At 34.7% G+C, this 21,339-nt stretch overlaps 1 protein-coding gene across 5 annotated transcripts in view; it reads right to left on the bottom strand.

Annotated features, from left to right (window-relative positions):
• The window catches only part of LOC123564123 (ubiquitin conjugation factor E4 A-like), a 121,214-nt gene that overhangs the window by 48,464 nt on the left and 51,411 nt on the right, over window positions 1-21,339 (bottom strand). For all 5 annotated transcript variants that reach the window (XM_053536730.1, XM_053536728.1, XM_053536731.1 and 2 more), the window contains exons 4-7: window positions 15,382-15,485; window positions 8,287-8,451; window positions 7,314-7,464; window positions 451-656 (exon numbers count right to left, since the gene is read on the bottom strand). In XM_053536730.1, coding sequence (XP_053392705.1) covers window positions 451-656; window positions 7,314-7,464; window positions 8,287-8,451; window positions 15,382-15,485 — 626 coding nt within the window. The remainder of the gene's footprint in view (window positions 1-450; window positions 657-7,313; window positions 7,465-8,286; window positions 8,452-15,381; window positions 15,486-21,339) is intronic.

Below are 21,339 nucleotides of genomic sequence, written 5' to 3'. Positions count from 1 at the left end.
GACATTCCTCAACTACCCACTTTAAACAAGAAACTTTACCATTTTCTTTTTTACCTAACAATGTCATTTTCTCCTTGATTAGTGCACTTTTGTGAAGCACCGAGCATGTTTTTCTTTCTAGAAGTCTCAGATGTTAAGGGCATGAATGATTAAGAGCTTTTTTTGCTAGAAGTATTTACAGAACAGTTGTTCAGGGCACAGACTTCAAATCCATTCCTACTCAACCAGAGGTTTTAAGGTGGTGAAGTCTTTCCAGTATGAAAATAATCCTGGTCATTGGTTCAACCCAGGTGCAAAACTAGGCCTAAAATAATGCCTGAAGGGTCATTGGAAGAGCTGCCTTCAACAGTGTCAGTCTGTCTTAAAATCCACCCAAAACAAACAAACCAGAAATGGGATATTCTGTCAAAATTTGAATTCCCATCACAACATGTGATCGAGACAACTCACCTCTGCTAGTGGAACACTATTTGAGAAGAACATGAGTAGATCTATATATCTGCTAACAGCAGGATGCATCAGTGTCAGTTCATTTTGGAACTTGCTTTTGATAACATCCAGGACAGGTGTGAAAACCTGGAGCAGGGTACCATCCTCGGAGTGAGTGTGAATCTCTGCTGCTGTACGAGTGAAGAATTCCTTCACCAGGCTGTTGTCTATAAATAGGAAATATATACTTTCGATGGTTTTTCACAAATAATGGTGCTCTACTAGCATTATCTAAGCAGTGAATTTTGCAAAAAATTTCCACATAAATAAATAAAAATGGTTCAGCAATGACTTTACTGCCATGTATTTAAAGTTTTTATCTTAGTCTTGGTTGAATAATGTTTTTAAAAGAGACATGGAACTTGCATGAAAACCATGGCTTTTGCTGCAATTTAAGTTGCATTTGAATGGCTCTTTTCTCATTTGAAAAATAATTAACTTCTACTTGAAGTTAAATCACTAGTCTTTAAAATTCACATACAATCATAAAAGTACCACAGATCAACGAATCATCAACCATTTACACCTATGGACTGCTGGTCCAGTGGGCTACAATGACACTTTGAACAATGGTGGGGAAGTTTACTGCAAAATCAACAAGGCAGTCTGAAGGACAGCTAAATCCCCCGCCACTGTTATGGATAGTGAAAGGGTAAACCTTTGACCTTTAGCTGTGACCTTGACCTTGAACTGATATGGCTGACTCATGAATTCTGCACAACGTCTTGATGCGGCGATCATTTGACTCAAGTTTCATGAAAATCCTTCAAGGGGTTTAGGAGATACAGAGCTAAAACCTTTGACCATGAGTTGTGATCTTGACCTTGAGTTGACATGGCTGACTCATGAGCTCTTGATAAGGTGACCATTTGACCAAAGTTTGATGAAAATCCTTCAAGGGGTTTAGGAGATACAGACTGAACACAAAATGGAAGGCTCAAACATTTGACCCTCAGTTGTGACCTTGACCTTGTGCCAGCATGGCTGACTCATGGGTTCTGCACATCCTCTTAATGAGGTAATCATCTGATCCAAGTTTGACGAAAATCCTTCAAGGGGTTTAGGAGATATAGAGCCGACACGAAATGGAAGACTCAAACCTTTGACCTTAAGCTGTGACCTTGACCTTGAGCCGGCATGGCTGACTCATGAGTTCTGCACATCGTTTTGATGAGGTGATCATTTAATCCAAGTTTCATAATTATCCTTCAAGAGGTTTAAGAGATACAGAGCGGACACGAAATGATAGGCTCAAACATTTGACCTTTTGTTGTGACCTTGACCTTGAGCCGACATAGCTAACTCATGGGTTCTGCACATTGTCTTGATGAGGTGATCATTTGAGTCAAGTTTCATGATTATCCTTCAAGGGGTTTAGGAGATACAAAGCGGACACGAAATGGAAGGCTCAAACCTTTGACCTTGAGTTGTGACCTTGACCTTGAACCAACATGACTGACTCATGGGTCCTGCACATCGTCTTGATGAGGTGATCATTTGACCCAAGTTTCATGAAAATCCTTCAAGGGGTTTAGGAGATACAGAGCGGACACAAAATGTTACGGAAGGACAGAAGGACGGAAGGACGAACGAACGGAGACATTCCTATAATCCCCCACCACTTGTGGTGGGGGATTAATAATGGTGACCTTAAACATTACCCATATGCATTCCAAACCTTTCTTTCTGTATGTAACCTACAGACCAATTTTGAAATCAAAGCACTGAGAGGACTGATGTGGGCAGGGGTTGACTGCTTCTGGTAATGGGCATGAACTGTTAGCTTAAGTTTGGTTAATCTAGTTAAACTACTTTTGATTAATAAGAATTTTCAACATTTTTTTTTTACCAAATCAAGGGTAAAATCTTTGCTTTTACTCTGTCAAAGGGAATAAAATAATATATGGTCAAAGCTCATGTGCTTATTGAAAATTTTGTGAGGTTTGGTTAATTTTGCTCAAAATCTTTTTTGAATTATAAGCATTTTTTTAACAAATCAATGGGAAACACCCTGTTTTACTGGAACAAGGGGAATAACAGTAAATGTGAGCAAATGTCATGCACTAATTGATAATTATGTGATGTTTGGAGATTCTAATTATAACAAGAGCTTGAAGAACACTTGCATGAATTAACTGGCAAGGAACAGAAATTATTTGGTCACTACCTACTGGACATTTAACCTATTGATTTTAAATCAATAATCATGGGTCATTTACCAGTCTTAGATGACCTCCGTATCAAATGTGATCTAAGACCAAAGCATAATCTAGATTTTTTTTTCTTGCAAAAAAGTTCTATTGTCAATGTCATATTGACCTTTGACCTACTGAACTCAAAATCAAAAGGGGTCATTTGCTTGTCATGACAAAACTTCCGATCTGATGATCCTAGGCCCAAGAGTTCTCCAGTTATCACCCGGAAACTTATTTGTCTACAGACTTACCAACATCCATCATCAAACATTACAATATACCTCTCCTCCTTCCAATGAGGGCAATTAAATTTCAAATTAGAAGTTGCCCATGTCTCCCTAGTCCCCTAATGCATATTCGTAACAGGCAAGAAGTCAATAGAGGATAGGAGTGAAAGACAAAGAGATACTAATGATTGGCTGCAATAGAGATCATCTACTTGGCATGTCCAATCACCCTATGAAGTTACAAAATTCTAGGTCAAATGGTTCTCAAGTAAACCGTTTTCCATGTTCAGGCCCCTGTGACCTTGATCTTTGATCGAGTGAGTCCAATATCAACAGGGGTCATCTACACTGCATGTCCAATCATCCTATGAAGTTTCAACTTTCTGGGTCAAGTGATTCTCAAGTTATTGATCCAGAAAGAGTTTTTTCATCTTCATGCTCTGTGAACTTCCCCTTAAGTCATGTTACCCTAGAACATTAAGGGTCATCAACTTTGTAATTCCTATCATCGTGATTGAAGGTTCTGGGTCAAATGATTCTAAAGTTATTGGTTGGAAACTGTTTTCAAAGCTCTCGTTCCAGTGACCTTTGATCAAGGGATTCAAAAATCAATAGGGGTCATTTACTCTACATGTCCAATCATCCTATGAAGTTTCAACATTCTGGGTCAAGTGGTACGCAAGTTATTGATCAGAAACGGGTTTCCATGTTAGGCCCCTGTGACATTGACAGGTGATTATTTTATTTTATTTTTTCAAATGAGATCTCATCTTGGTAAAAGCAGGCTATGAATATATCATACATAAATTACATAGATAAAAGACATTTCAGAATAGTTCTTAAACTAAAAGCAACCATAAAAGAATATTAACAATGAAATTAAATGTTTCCTTCAATTTTAAAACAACCAAAACAACTACTACTATCTCCAATATCAGCACACATCATGATCTTCCGGCTGCATTCAGTCATTTTTCAGCTGAAGATTAATATAATATGGGTGGTTTTCAAAATAATGAAGCTTTTTCTTCTCTCTCACCTTACTTTAATTCAGTTCAGTTTTAGAATGTGTTTTGGAGCAAAATATATCCAAATCAATGTACTCAATAAATGTGTGGAATTTTATCTTGATGGCTCAAGCAGTTTTAAAGTTATATTAAATTATATAGCTAATTTTGTCCCCTGTGCACCCAAAAAAGTGTGACATTTTACATGAAGTATAGTTTTCAACTGAGGTTTACTTTTTAAAATCATGCTTTATTGTTACAGCTGTGGCTTTTTAATGTAACTTAAACTCTGCACATTTAAATAAAATACTTCTTTTCTTTACCTACATCTTATTGTTAACACTATTTCACATCTTGTGATGGAACCCTTTTCACGAAAAATAGTGAAAAAAATACTAAATTAAATGTTGAACACTACAATTTCATAACCCTATTACTTTTCTAAAGTCTTAATGTTTTTCTAAGATCTTTATCCTTTCAGCTGTGAAGACACAGTATGATTTTTTTCTTTAATAAATCGACTTTCTCAGAAACTTGATGAATGTCTATACACCTAAAAATGTCCCCTGTGCACCTTTTCAGTTGTTAAGTGTCAGATATCTTTTATTCTTTAAATAAAATGGGATTTACTTTATTTTCCTTGAAAGGGAGTTACAACAGATACAAAAGCAGCCTTCAACTTCACATATTACTGACTGTTTAAACATTCACAAGGCCAAAAGTGATGTCCCCTGTGCACCCTTTTTATGACATATATCAATTATCATAGCATTACTGTAATTTGTGGTGGCATTTCTTTATTCTTAGCAGTGTGTATGCAAAATTTAGGCATTACTTGATAATTTAGCATTATATAAGAAACCCTGGACAATTAAAAATTCATTGTTTGCATTTTTTCCGAAGTTGCCAATTTTCAAGTTTAAAAGTGGAAATATCAATTTTATTGCTTCTTAAGCTCTTAAGTTTACCTAAATATGTAAATGTTCACTAGTAAATATTATGTAGTTAAAAGAATTTTACTTACCATGAACATATTCTATGAATAAATATTTTGATACAATTTGTCCCCTGTGCACCCTTTTTAGTAACATTATAAAGTATGTATGAATTTTACTATTCCATTTTATCATGCATGGTATTTTGTCATTTTTCTAATATGAATAAGCAGTTCATTTAAATTAAATGATTTCAGTTTGTTAGTTATGTATAAAGTCACTTATTTTTCATTTAAAGCATTACATTTTGTTGAATTTTCATGGTTTTGTAGTGAAAATTTTCAATTTTGTAGTTATTTTATGGAATAACTTTTTTTGATAGTATTTGTCTAAAGTTTATTACCAGTAGTCTTTTATGAATAGAAAACTAATAATGGATGAATATTACACTGATCTTCAGTATGTGTCCCCTGTGCATCTGTAAAAAAACTCAATTTTGAGTAGACAATTCTAGAAATTAGAATTACTGGACATTCTTGAAATTTGGCATAAGGTTATAAACATGCAACATGTCAGAAAAAAGTTGGTTTTATAATTATATGGTAGTTATTTTGCATTCAGCAACAACTTTTCTAGGTAAAGTTTTATTTTCATGTCAAATTTGTGCAGAAAGGGTGATTTTAAAAACCAATGTCCACAAACATATGATTAAATAAGTTTCAAACCGTACACATACACCCATTACTTATCATTTATGTTGAAAAAATTACTGTTATACATATTTCCTTGTCATAAAACCATGCAACATTTATCACCCACCTTACTGGAAATTCACTGAACTTTCGAATTAAAGGCTGAAATATTTTCTTATTGGCATTTCTCAACACTTCCCCAAAGTTATTTCCTTCAAATTTGAAGTATTTGCTATAATAAAAAATAGATGACCACCATCAGAAATAAGTTTGAATTTTCAACCCCTATGTCACACTTTTGCTTCATTATTTTGAAAACCACCCATATGCCTCATAAACATGACAATATGCATGTTTTAAATAGTGTTGTTATATTTTCTGGTCTTTTGGGATCATGGAGTCCATTCAACATATGTGTAATAGAGTTCTGCTTAAGCCAGTGCTAGGGGGTGTAAGAGGTGTTGCACATGTCATTATCTCTCATGAACACACTCAATCAAACAGAGTCTGCTATTATTCTTCTTTGTTGCATTCTATGCTTCCAAAGGACCTTTTTACGAATTTTATTGTTCAAATTTAAATACTGAAAATTGAATTTTTTCTAACTTAGTTTGAATGATCTCAAATGATTTCATTGCAGTCTTCCGAATCCCGCTATTGTATAATTATCCGAGAAGAAATCGTACGCCAGAACGTGAATATTTGGGGACAAAAACACCGCAAATCTTCTGGCGATTAAAGGCGAATTTGTTAAAAATAATGTTTCTTTTTAATTTATTATACCCTTTAATGATATGTCAATCACAAACACCAGCTGGAATGTAATATTAAATCAAACTGAAGTGCATACGTTCGTATTTTCGGGAAACAGGTACGAATTGTTCACCCCCTCCGTTACAGCTGCAATTATTTTCCTAAGTTGTGCAAATAGAAATTATTTACGTAAATATTATGAAAGGATCGTATCTTTCTCTATGAAAAATAAACAGGATAACACCTCTTCTGTTGATTTCATGCAATACATCTTTCCATAAACCCATTTCTATGCTACAAAGTTCAATGGATACATGGGTGCAATTTTATCCGAAAATAGAACGCACGCCGTGCTAGTTAGATGTTTTCTGATCATGTGACCAAAACAAGCTCTTTGGTGTTGTTATAATAATACAATTTCGATTAACTTTTCTAGCAGGAACTGAGTTTTAATTTAAAACGTTTACAAAAGACGCAACTTGGTTTTAATACCGATAATAGATCTACGCGGATGGTGCTGAAGTACTATACTATTTTTGTAGGTTATTTTAGTTTATTTTGATCACGTGATGAAGAATTGTTTGGTCATGTGATCAAAGCAAGCATGCTCATTTTCATACGCGTTGTTTTGTTATAAAATATAGATTACGACAGATTTGTACTTAAGCAGTGCATTTTTGGTAAAGTTGAATCTCAGAAGCTTTCTGAAAGTAAAACAGACTTGAATTACATAAAATTTATGGAGGACATGGAACTACTTGTTCTTCGGTTTCGGATAAGCGTTTTGACCGTAAATTTGCGGTATGGTAAATCTGTGGTCACGCTTCGCTGCCCACAAAAAAAACTTTGTTAAAGATGTTGAGTGGACTTGTCTACAAACTGGGGGAAATAGGTTTCATTTAAGGGGGGAATGATGCAGATATTTACCAAGTATTTCGGTAAATAAAAAAGTCTTTGCATATGACAATATGGATTTAATAAATTATAAATTTTATAATTAATGTCAGTTACATACCAGATAGAAAATGGTTGTTCTCCATGTAAAGATCTATAAACTGCTGGTATAACACTTGACTCGGGTACAGTTCTGCCTGTTGCATACATGTTTTAGCATTCAACAAAATCACTTCAATACTTCTCTGTAGAACGTCTGCAAACTTTGCATTCTGAAATATTGAAAATATATGTGAATGGGTCTTAAATAGTAACATAAAATTACTTTATAGATCATATTTAATTAAGCGTAAAGGAAAAATATAAATCAATGAAACCAAATACATTTTGTCTTACACTCAATTCTTGTTTTGTTTGGAGATAAAATGATTTCACAGTAAGTAGATAACCACAGTTTTTGACAATTTTCTATACAGCATGCAATTAAGTTAAAATGTACATACATGTATATTAAACATATATTATTTAAAAAGATGAAGTGATGATGCATATTTACAAAGAAAACTAACCTAAAAGAGTAGATCTAATATTTGGAAAGATTGTTCTCTTGTTCTGCTGGGACAATGTGCTAAAGTAACTGCCAGTGTGTAAAAGTCTCCTTGTGTTATATGAAGTACCTACGTATTATGATTCAGAACACTAACCAAGCACTTTGCTGATTTTTTCATTTTTCCTGGGTTTAACGTCAAACCGACACAATTACAGGTCATATAGCAACTTTCCATTTTGATGGTGGAGGAAGACCTCAGGTGACCCTCTTTGCATTATTTCATCATGGGCAGGTACCTGGGTAGAACCATCGGCCTTATGTAAGACAGCTTGATGGCTTCCTCACATGAAGGAATGCCCAGAATGAGACTCGAACCCACATCCACGAGAGTGATTCGAAGTCTGGGACAATAACCACTCGGCCACAGAGACCCCAGCAATTAGCTGAAGAATGCTATGTTATACAATTGAAATATCCAGTAAGTCAAACCCTTGTTAATATGAGTAATGGTCCTAATGGAATAATCTAATCTGAATTTTTATACCTGATTATCTGCCTTAAGGTTGCAACATCTTTCGAAACACTGGTACAGATATCTCAGGACCTGTGACTCTCCCGCTAGAGATGCCTCGGTAGGTCTTTTCTGACATTTTCTGGTGGATATAACCTCTGCACCAGGGTTCTCCAGCAATAAACGCTCAAACACAGCCTGTATACATATATTAAACAAGACTAGTATTAGTTATTCATATAGTTTAATGCAACATTTTAAGGTAACATTTCATTTTTCCAGTGTATAAGTAGTTATCAAGTCAGGCATCATATCTATCCTGTATGTGTGAATAAAAACATATTAAAGACACTGAAAATATTAGTTAAATAATTTAATATATATTGTATAGCAATGACACTGTAGAATTCACACAGATAAATAACGACTTTAAGATCTTTTCATTGGACAAGAGGACCATGATGGTCCTGAATCGCTCACCTGTCCCCACGTGACCCAGTTTTGAACTGAGTATGACGTCATTTTATCTATTATTTGACATAGTGACCTAGTTTTTGAGCTCATGTGACCCAGTTTTGAACTTGACCTAGATATCATCAAGATAAAAATTCTGACCAATTTTCATGAAGATCCATTGAAAAATATGGCCACTAGAGAGGTCACAAGGTTTTTTCTATTATTTGACCTAATGACCTAGTTTTTGAAAGCATGTGACCCAGTTTTGAACATGACCTAGATATCATCAAGATGAATATTCAGACCAACTTTCATACAGATCCCATGAAAAATATGGCCTCCAGAGAGGTCACAAGGTTTTTTATTATTTGACCTACTGACCTCTTTTTGATGGCATGTGACCCAGTTTCAAACTTGACCTAGATATCATCAAGTTGAACATTCTGACCAATTTTCATGAATATTCATTCAAAAGTATGGCCTCTAGAGAGGTCACAAGGTTTTTCTATTTTTAGACCTACTGACCTAGTTTTTGACCGCACTTGACCCAGTTTCAAACTTGACCTAGATATCATCAAGATGGACAATCAGACCAACTTTCATACAGATCCCATGAAAAATACGGCCTCTAGAGGTCCCAAGTTTTTTTTTTATTTTTTGACCTACTGACCTAGTTTTTGATGGCACGTGACCCAGTTTCAAACTTGACCTAGATATTATCAAGTTGAACATTCTGACTAACTTTCATGAAGATCCATTGAAAAGTATGGCCTATAGAGAGGTCACAAGGTTTTTCTATTTTTAGACTTACTGACGTAGTTTTTGATCGCACATGACTAAGTTTCAAATTTGACCTAGATATCATCATGATGAACATTCAGACCAACTTTCATAACAGATCCCATGAAAAATATGGCCTCTAGAGAGGTCACAACGTTTTTTTATTATTTGACCTACTGACCTAGTTTTTGAAGGCATGTGACCCAGTTTCAAACTTGACCTAGATATCATCAAGTTGAACATTCTGACTAACTTTCATGAAGATCCTTTGAAAAGTATGGCCTCTAGAGAGGTCACAAGGTTTTTCTATTTTTAGACCTACTGACCTAGTTTTAGACTGCACATGACCCACTTTCAAACTTGACCTAGATATCATCAAGGTGAACATTCTGACCAACTTTCATAAAGATCCTATAAAAATGTGACCTCTAGAGTGGTCACAAGCAAAAGTTTACACACGGACGGACGACGGATGCTGCGCGATCACAAAAGCTCACCTTGTCATTTTGTGACAGGTGAGCTAAAAACAGGTACTTCAGTATTTCTTTTCAGAGAAAATGATTGAATCCATCATCATTAATACTTCCCTTACAGAAGAAAACGGCCTGCTGCGTACTCTTGCTGTGTACATACAGCGTATATGATGCGTACATGACATCAAGGGCTTTAAATAGTACGCAGGATATACACCGCACATACACCGATAGTACGTTTGTAGTACACTTTTGACATGCAAATGCTTTTCAATTATCCAAGTTAGAAAGCTCCAGGATTAATTCAGAATGAAAAAGAATATATTTTTACACTGCATGCAAGGTGCAGCTCAGAAATCACTAAGATGTAAGCTTCACAAATGAACATTGCATCTGGTAAATTTTCATTGTTCAGAATACCCATGAAGAAGAATTGACCTCATGACCGATATTGCAGAAAATCGATATCAGGGGAGACAACAGCTACTTGGTATTGGTAACAGGTGTCCGGTATTGCGATGTCGATATCTACTGCCTCCGGGTATTGTCACCTGGATGTTTATTTCAATATCAAGTGTAATAAAAGAGAAGGTTTTTCATAAGATAATTAAACAAGCTTAATTGAAATGTCACTGGAGTTACAAACTATGGAAAAGGGATTTTTCATTAGAAATAAAACAAGTCATTTTTATCAAAAGAATGTTTAATATGTAATTTTCTGAACCATAGCATTTTTAACATGTTATTTTATAATAATTAAATTAATTTTTATATCAATATAACATATCTATCAGCAATAAAAGCCATACTTTCATATAAAATTATTTTCATACATATTCTTATATAAGAAGAATGTATATTTTAACATGTTTTCGAAAAACAATGTAACAAATCGGGTGAACATTGCTATCTGTAAACCATTTAGATTCAAGTTAAAGGCAAATATCGATGAAGTCTTTTATTTATTTATTTTTTTTTTTTTTTTCATTTTCAAACCAAATCTGAAATGTAAATGACCCTTAATCTCTAGAAAAAAGGAGGTTCGTACCCATAGACACTTCCTTTTATATTTATATAGCACAAGCATTGATATTTTTACGGCGTCTCCCATCTATAAAATATGCTGTCGTTGAAAAATAAAATCTGACATATATATTTAAGAAATATGATCTGATTTTACATTGTTTTAAATAACGCTGTCTTTAAGTATAATATGTGTAAAAGACCTAGGTACCACCGCGCCCCCCCCCCCCCCCCCCCAAAGAAAAAGAAGATCGAACCATGTTTTATACGATTTTATAACTTTTACGGCCATAACACATTCTTGTCAAAAAAAAAGAAAAAACAAAGACAAATATCAAACAGGGAAGTCACAAAATACAAATAAACTTGACGAATATATTTTAAAATTGTCTGATTGATACGTATTATACCTGCTGCCACTACCACGTCCATTCTTATGTCACAAAAATACATACGTAAGTTATTTTTTCTTTTCTTTTAAACAGCTGTTTACAATTTATAATTACACAGGTGTAGGTTTTGAATTATTTTATTCTGAAATGGTTGAACATCACACGTATATCAATTCAGTAATTCTTAAAATATTGGTAAAATAGGAAGTTTGTAAAATTAAAAAAAAAGATAGTGGCAATCAGCGTGGTACAGGTATTTTGCCGTATTCAAGCAGACATTATTCATTTTAATATAACTACACATATTCCACCAATATATGAAAACTGCTTGCAAAATAAAAAATATGCGTAAGATTAAAATCGCATGATAATTATACCTTGTAATTACAAAAATACCCGTAATTCAAAAGCAATTATAGCCTTATCAGTGTTATAAACGTCTGTGTTGTTTTAACGTTCCTTATTTAGAGGTAATTGGCAAGTTTTATTACAGGTCCAATAAAAAGGATTTATGCGTGATGCATTATAACATTTTATTACTTCTATAAACTATCATTCAATAGGATTACAGTATAGAAATTAGTTTTATGTAAAATTATCTTGAATTGAACATGTACAATAAATTATGAAAGTAAGTTAATCACGACGACATTTATGATAACTGAAAAGATCATGAAACCAGGTAAAATTTTCACGAAAACAAAAATATATCATTAAGTTACTGAAGTAAAATTCAATTCTGTTTTAAATGCAGATATTATTTACATTGCAAAAACATTCTTGTACACAAAAATGCTCCGGACATAATTAAATATTCCAGCTTTAATTTGATTAAGGCGGACCTTGAATTTATTTACTAAAAATTATTAAGTAAAATATATACAACAAAATCTGTATTTTACCTTTTTACGACAGTTTGCATTTGTGATCAAAGGGTCGTTAGGAAAGCTATCTCTTTTAGTGTTTAATTGACATAATTGGCATAATTGACACTGATATTTAAATGTATATGAAATAAGGTGAGAACAACAACATAAGAAGAAATGAGGTCAATGTACAGTACCGTCAAGTCATGTGTCCGTTATAAAACTTTGTCTAAATTCTTCAGTTCAGACATCGGATTAAAACAGGGTGATCCGAGTTCCCCGTTATTATTCATGTTCTTCGTGAACGACATTCTTGAAAATATAAATTCGAACTTGAATAACATAATCACAATAGACGATGTCAAATTATTTCTTATAATGTACGCAGACGACATGGTACTGTTTGCGACCTCAGTAGAAACTCTCCAATCTATGCTACACGACGTTGAGACCTATTGTAATACTTGGGGTATGCGCATCAATGTTAACAAAACCAAGGCAATGGTATTCGAGAATGGAAGATCGAGTCCCTGTGACGTGTACATATATGGTAACAAATTAGAAACCGTTCAATCCTTTAAATATTTGGGGGTTACACTGTTCAAAAACGGTAACTGGTCGAGGACGCAAAAACTGATAGCGCAACACGCATCAATTTCATTGTACAATCTTTTCTCTATTATGGAACAAATTGAACTTCCAATTTCTAGAAAAGTTGCTTTATTTGACACCTTAGTAGGATCTATACTCAATTTCGGCGCTGAAATATGGGGAGTGCATCCTGCGACTGACGTTGAAATGGTGCATCTGAAATTTATGCGTCGTCTGCTAGGTGTTAGAAAGTCGACAAACGTTGCGGCATTATATTGGGAACTCGGTAGACTGCCTATGCATATTTTTCGTAAAATCATTGTCCTTAGGTATTGGCAAAAGATATTAAAGGAGGATACCTCATCAAACTTACACAAAGTATACAGTGTTCTTAAGGTCGACGCCGATAACAATATAAGTTACAATAACAAAAATTGGGCTTCGTACGTCAAACAAATCTTAGAACAAAATGGGTTTGGTTTTGTTTGGAACAACCAGGCAATGGATAAACTTACCTTTTTGAAAATTAAACAAAGAATTTTTGATACATACTGCCAATCTTGGTATTTCAACATTAATAACTCCCCACGCCTAGAATCGTATGCATTGTTCAAGTTTGAGTTTTGCCAAGAAAAGTATTTGGATGTTATACCAGATAGAAAATTACAAGTAGCCCTAACACGATATAGGGTGTCATCCCACAAATTGTTCATTGAAACAGGCAGATATAATAACATTCCAAGGGAACAGAGATTGTGTAAATCTTGCAATATGAATAGGGTCGAATCAGAGTTCCATTTTTTATTAGTCTGTCCGAAACATACAACTCTTCGGAGAAAGTTCTTGCCACGTTATTATTGTAGCTGGCCAACACTCAACAAGTTTGAATCTTTGCTAAATTGTAAAAATAGAAAAACAGTTATAAATGTTGCAAAATATGTTTATTATGCAAATATCCAGAGAATCGAACCATAGTAGTCTGCTGGTTAATATATAAATATATATATGATATTACCACTAATAGGGATGTTATAATATATTGCTCCTGGAAAAATCATTTTCTTGCTTCTACATATTGGATTTTGTCTTGTAATGTATATTTGTAAATGTTAGTTGTCAATTGCTATAAACATTGGTGTGTTTAATGCAATAAAAGATTTTGTATTGTATATATTGTATTGTATTTTTAGAACCGAAATATTAATTGCAATATTTAATTGCATTTCTTATATTGTTAATTTGTGATATTAACAAAAAATGAATTACTCGCGAAGTAAAATTACATTAAATGATTAAATCATTACTTTTACGTTTTGATCACAATACCGCATGTTCACGCGGCATACTATAATACCGTCTGCTTATGACGCTACAACAACAACTTCGCGCTGAAGTTAATTTTTCTTCGAAATTAGTGAAAATAAACCGTCTGAGAACGAATCAAATTTTTATTTCACAAAAATGAAATAAATATCATTCAAAAGATAAATTCAGTGAGAGTAGGAAAGTTCTTGCACCTAAGCTTTCATATCAATGGTTTTATACAAAAAAATGCTTTGAAGAAACGCATGTTTGAGATTTTTGCACATTTTATATGGAAAAAAGAAGGGAAAAAATGACGAAATGATGGCATCAAACTTCATGCGAAGAACGAATCAAAAATTAAGATAAAATTTAATTTAAAAAAACCTTGTGATGAATCAAATGTTGAACTTTGGTAATATTTTTGCACCTAAGGTTTCTTATTTCTAGTAATTTTGTTATTAAGTAAAATGTGTACATGCCCTTCTTATTTCTATATAGAAAATCTGACCGCTATCGATTAATGGCCGGAGGAATATTCTTCGGTATGGGTAATCTGAACTAGGCCTATTCTATGCTATTAAGATAAAAGTTACTCGGAAATTAAGTTCTTGCTTCCAAAAAAAAAAAAAATGTACAAATCCTTCCTGCATGAAGTGTACTTCAGACTTTCACCTAAAAAAATTCAAAGTATAAACACCAAAAGAAAATGAACAAGTCCCTCCCGCGTATATGAAGTTTACTTCAGACTTTAACTTATAAAAAAAAAACTAAGTAAAAATGCCAAAAGAAATTGTACAAGTGTTTCCCGCGTATATGAAGTGTACTGCACAAATTTCAAAGTATCTGCGGTGTACATGCAGTGTACTATTTTCTTGTACAAGTCCCTCCTGCGTACATGCAGTGTACTCCTTAAATTTTCAGAGTCTGTGCTGCGTACTTGAAGTGTACTAGTGACCTCCTACGTACATGCTGTGTACCTGTCGAAATAGTACGCGGCATGTACGCGGCATGCGGTGTATGTAAAATGTACTCCTCTGGCGTACTACTGTGTTTGCGGCATATACACAGCAAATACGCAGCATGTACGCCACAGAGGCTTGCTTCTGTAAGGGTTATAATAAGTTTGATAGAATTATAATTTACAAATACAATTATTTTGTTAGGAGAAGCAGGAAATATCTTGACGCGTCTTTATTAAATAAGTGAATACACAAAAAAATCATATTTATATACATATATTACCAGATCCAGACATTCTAAGTCTAACCATGTTTGCCCAACTAAGGTGTCTGCTAGACCCGACATGTACACACAGCGAGCAGGCCGAGAGGAATACTCTTCCGTCTCTGGTGATATAAACAATTAAATATGAAAATACCTGTAAATATTGGACTAATGAGAAACATTAAAATCATGTAAACATAAATACAACTCTAATTTCAAAACCTTACTTCAATTACAAATCATTTTGTAAGTAATCAAGAAATAGTTAACACTATCTTAAAAAATATTTGAATGGTGTATTATTTTTTTGGTCTTTCAAATTTAAAGTCACATTTCTAGCTCTGTATCAAGGCTACCTAATCAGTGTGGGAAATCACGTGACTAACAATGGCAGATTACACGGAAAAATGGCCGATCATTTCTCCGATTCGGCAGGAAAATCAAGGTATATCTGTTTATAAACATTTGTTTTAGATGTTCTAATATATCCTATCATATGCCCCTTACCTTCCGATTTCCTCCGGTACCCATACTTTGTTCCTTTCACCTATATTTTCCGAGAACACTCGGGAAGTTTGAATACATTCGCAGTTTTTGGGATGACAGTATCCACGGACCGGCTCAATTTTGTCAAAAAAAATACAAATTACTGAAGTAAATGACAGTACAATCACACGAAAAGTTGACCAAGTATCTAGTCCATCATAAACATGAAACGAACTGGCAAAAAAAAACAAAGCTGCTAAAAAGAGAATGTCGAAACCTATGAAATGGCGCTGAACACGTACACAGTCTTCAAAGGCGCTGTGCACGTACAGGAACAACTATTCCATTTTATACTATAGAAATACTTGTTGCCACGAGGCTTCTGTATTTAAACTTGTTTATACATACACAAATGTATTTATACTAAACAGATGTGTAAATATTACTTTAAGAAGTTCTTTTGCTGCTACTGTGTACTTCATTTTATGTTCAATGTTTTGGTTAACTTTACGGAATGACATTCGTATAAATGATAAAGTGGCTGTAGATCTGTTTGTAAGTACTATTTTTATTAACTGTATTTGTATTTCTATACACTGATACATGCAAAATATATGTAAGCTTTAATTTGAGAAAAGTGAATACAGTTAAAGTTTGTTTACGTTATATAATTATTGTGTCAAAGGATAAAATCGCATTTTCTGAAAAACAGGATCTACAAAGTCCATGCATGGACGGCACTGAAGCAGACATTCTATATTTGTCCGGATAATCTAATTCTGAACGTTCATGAAAGAACACACAAATGAAAATAAAAAGAAAACCTTTTTACAATGTCTCTATAGGTTGACTGCATTTCTACCCAATTTTATTACATAAACGCGGTATTTAGAGTAATATCAACGGTTACACTTGATGACGCTACGAAATCAAATTACATACTGTTATATGACGTCTCGGAGACACTGACGTAGCTTCCTATAGGCTCTTTAGACACGTACCTACACGTTTTCTTCAAATATGAGTAAAAAAATCCCCGAAAATGCCAAATATGCAATAAAATACGAGGGTGTACGGGATGATGGGTGTTACATATATTTCCTAGTTTCTCTAGTTTTCTATATGAAACTCATGTTTTTATTTACATATTTTCAGAATGTTTGGTGATAAACAGAGAACGTTCAGTGCAAAATGACTGTCCGGGTACAAGTGGTTTTGTTTATAGATCTATCGCAAAAGACGAAGTACATTGTGCTAACTACGTATTGTTTTGGCGCATTGGCGGTAGGGAGAAAACCTTCATATTAGAACTACCAGTGACAGATTCGAAGAATTTTTCCATCTGGCTCTAAAGACGTTATAAAAATCCTGTCACCGCAATGCGTCGGTCCTAGGGGGAAATTATGTGACTATCAAGACAGGAAAAAATGATTCGATCAACAAGAAAATATCTGAATCAACAAAGAATGTAGTACAAAGAAATAGATACATACTTGGGGAAATAATAAAGGTCACTGCTGTTTGTACGGAACAGAATATAGCAATGCACGACCATACGGAAGAGGTTAATAATTTCATGACAATGTTCACACATTTGCACAGGATGGTGATATTTTAAGCGAGCACTTGGGCCATGCACAGTATAAATTAAAAAAACAACACATCTCCTGACAATGCACATATAGAGATCTAATTCAAACTCCTGACATTAAAAAAAATGAAATAATAGGAATTTGCTCTAAACAAATAAGAGAAAAAGTGTAAGCGGACTGTATAAATGCTTCTTTCTTTGCCACCATTGTTGACGAAGTAACTGACAAATCAACCAAGAAACAACTCTCGCTATGCGTTAGGATTAGGCCTACTGATGATGCATGTGCCTCTGTAAAGAGTTCCTATAGAATTTATTGTGTGCAAATCGATCAGATGTGTTAAAGTTAATCGAAATATCTTGGATTTCTTGCAAGAAGCTGATCTAGGTATTTTAAAGTTAACAGCACAGTGCTATGATGGGGCATTAATACATAAAAATACCGTAGTGTGCAAACGCTTATAAAAGAACGATCTCCACATGCAAATGATATACATTGCAAGGCTCGTTGTTTGAATTTAGCCTTAGTACACAGCTTTAAAATCCCATGTGTCCGAACCATGATGCCAAATGTGCAAGATAAGCTTTCTGTTCGATTACTCAGCAAACGATCGGTAGCGTTACCGAGGAACTGGGAATGGATGCAGTTTCAATGGACGAGATGGAGCAACGTACTAAAATGTGAACCCTTCTGAGACTCGGTGGTCAAGACGAACTGATGCCCTCTGCACGTTCAAGAGCACCTTTCCAGTGGTAATCCATGCTCTGGAAACACTGCGTGAAGATGGAGATGAGAAGGCAGGCCAGTATTTTGCTGCAGTTTTTAGATTTGACTTTATCATTTCTCTTGTATCTGAAAATTTGTTAAGTATCATCGTAGCGCTGACGAGCCTTTTGCAGAAGGAAGATATGGACTTACTAAATGCCGTTACAGAGACAAAGATACATGTTTCCTCGAATTAGCGGAATGACTGGGCAGTGTGGCTTGCCCGATACGAAAAGGCAATGCGTATGATCAAAGACTTTGGCACTAAAACATCTAAACCAAGGTGTGTTGGAAATCAAATGCATAGAGACAACCATGATGCAGAATTTGTATTTGGATTATTGGCAGTTTACGGTATACAATGTATTTATCGGCCATTTTGTCTAGAAATGGCAATAGAATCTGTAAAAAGATCCTTTGGAAGCAAAGAATGCAACCAAGAAGAATAATAGCAGACACGGTTTTAGTGAGTCTGTTCATGAGAGGTAATGAAATGTGCCTCCCTAGCACCGGCTTTAGCGGAACTCTATTACACATAATATTATGCTGAATGTACTCCATGATCCCAAAGGACCAGAAAATATAACAACACTGAATCCAAGTATTGGGAGACTTTTTACAGCCGCCACACTGCACTTAAAGATTGCTTTTGTGATAGATAACTCACATTCTACAAAATACAAGACCTTGCTGGGAGGTAGAAGAGTGGGCTGAAGTCTGTGGTTTTAGATTGACAATATTCCAGTTTACTTTCTACTTTGTTATCTCATTTTTAAATACATGTATCTGACATTTGCCGTGAAGATCTGGTGCATATGCGGTGTAAATAGGCACCGGCACCGGCACTTTTGACTTTCCGGCGATAACAAAGTAGAAAGTAAACTGGAATATTGTCAGTCTAAAACCACAGACTTCAGACCACTCTTCTACCTCCCAGCAAGGTCTTGTATCCGTGTGTAAACACTATTCTGTTTGTGTTTCTGACCATGCCTCCAACATCTGCATTTTGCGAACGCTCATTCAGTGCAATGAAACGCATTCAAAAACTACCTTCGTTCAACAATGACGAGTGATAAAATGCTTTACTAGCTCTGATACACATTCACAAGGATGTCTGCATTGATGTAGACCACGTGATCAATGCACTCGCTTCACAGAAATGCAGAATATGGACCTTTTCTGACCAAAAGCCTGCTCTTTATATTTATAAATTTATAAATGTAACAGAAACGGAATACACCTTTTCTCTCTCTATCAGACACAGTTACCAAAAATTGTTAAATGCGAATAACATATGTAGCGGTTATTAGGAATGTTAATTAATAGGTATAACTACTCAAACTGAACCCCATGGCAAACTTTGAATAGCTAAAAGTCAAGACAATTATTGGAACTATTTTGTGCATGGTGTAGTATTTTTAAGTGTGAGAAATCAAACGTAAAAAAAATTGTTTCTCAAAAGTGTAGTTCAGGATGTATTTTCAAATATAACAGAGTTGTGGAAATGGCCAGGACAAATAAAAATCAGTTCTTCCTATTTTGCATTGTTATTTCTTAGTGTCTCTTTAGAAGTCGTTCTACGGGAAACTGTGAGTGAAATAGGTCAGTATCGGCATCTGATCACAATTTCAAATGCTGGAAAAAAGTCAAAATAAATGTATAAAAATACATTGACAATAATGTGTTGCTGGCGAGGTGCTCAGATGTGCCCAGAATGTAGTACAGGGCGTATGTTTACCAAACAATTTTCCGGCGGAGCATGCCACCGAACTCCTAGATAATTAATGTGCCAATTAAAACACATCTGATTCGGGCAAGGAGCGTCTATGCAAAAGAAAATAAATCTACCAAAGCGGTTTCCTTATTCACAACTAGAAGGCATAGTAAATTCACTTTATATGATAAATAGTGCTGTGTATTCAAATGATTTCCAGTACATTCTTTTACACAGCTATGGCCGAGTGAGTAAATCAGAGTTTTCTGCCAATATTCTCTGTTGTGTTTAAACAAAACAATTATATTTTGTGCTATAATCTACCCACAGACTTAGCCTAAATCTTTGTGATTTCCAAAAAAAGAATTATCTGGCATCGGTACGTAAAACAATGGTGACGTACTAAGTTAAAGCTGAGACGTCACAATATTATAAATAACGAAAAACAATCATATAGTGTGTGTAAATACAAAAAACTCGCGGCAACTTAAGTATTTCTATACATAATATAAAATAGAATAGTTGATCCTGTACGTGCACAGCACCTTTGAAAACTGTGTACGTGTTCAGCGCCATTTCGTAGATTTCGACATTCTCTTTTTGGCAGCTTTGCTTTTTGCCAGTTCGTTACATGTTTATGTTGAACAGGGTACTTGGTTAACTTTTCATGTAATTGTACTGTCATTTAGTTCAGTAATTTGTATTTTCTGGACAAAATTGTGTCGGTCCGTGGATACCGTCATCCCAAAAACTGCGAATGTATTCAAACTTCCCAAGTGTTCTCGGAAAATAAAGGTGAAAGGAACAAAGTATGGGTACCGGAGGAAATCGGAAGGTAAGGGGCATATGATAGGATATATTAGAACACCTAAAACAAAGGTTTACCAGTAGAAATACCTTGATTTTCCATGCGAATCGGAGAAATGATCGGCCATTTTTCCGTGTAAGCTGCCTTTTAAAGTCACGTGTTTCCCCACACTGCTAATGTTGTCTATATGTATAGCCAGGTTTTCCCTAGATGTCTGTATGTTAAGCAAGTAGGGCCAGTCTGTATACACAGGATACCCAGAATGGCATGTCTGTATACCCTCGATACCAATAGTGGCATCAATATTAGGCTCGGATGGGATGGAGACTGTCTGTAAACAAACGATACCAAAAATGGCCTGACTATATATCACTTATACACACTTTGCCTGTCTGTATCCTAAGAACATCCATAGTGGCATGTATGAAAAGCCAAGTTTGCCCGCCAGTATGCCAAAGATATACATATTTGCCTTTCTATACCGCTAGATAAATTTAATGGCCAGTCGTTATACCAAGTATATACTATTGATACCAATTTAAGCTATCCTGTCTGTAAACCCAATGTATGTTTTAAATAATATATTGTTTAATTAACCGTCAAAACACTGC

Source organism: Mercenaria mercenaria, chromosome 2, assembly GCF_021730395.1.
Source record: "Mercenaria mercenaria strain notata chromosome 2, MADL_Memer_1, whole genome shotgun sequence".
In the NCBI taxonomy this organism is placed as follows: domain Eukaryota; kingdom Metazoa; phylum Mollusca; class Bivalvia; order Venerida; family Veneridae; genus Mercenaria; species Mercenaria mercenaria.
This window is presented reverse-complemented; position numbering and strand designations above follow the sequence as displayed.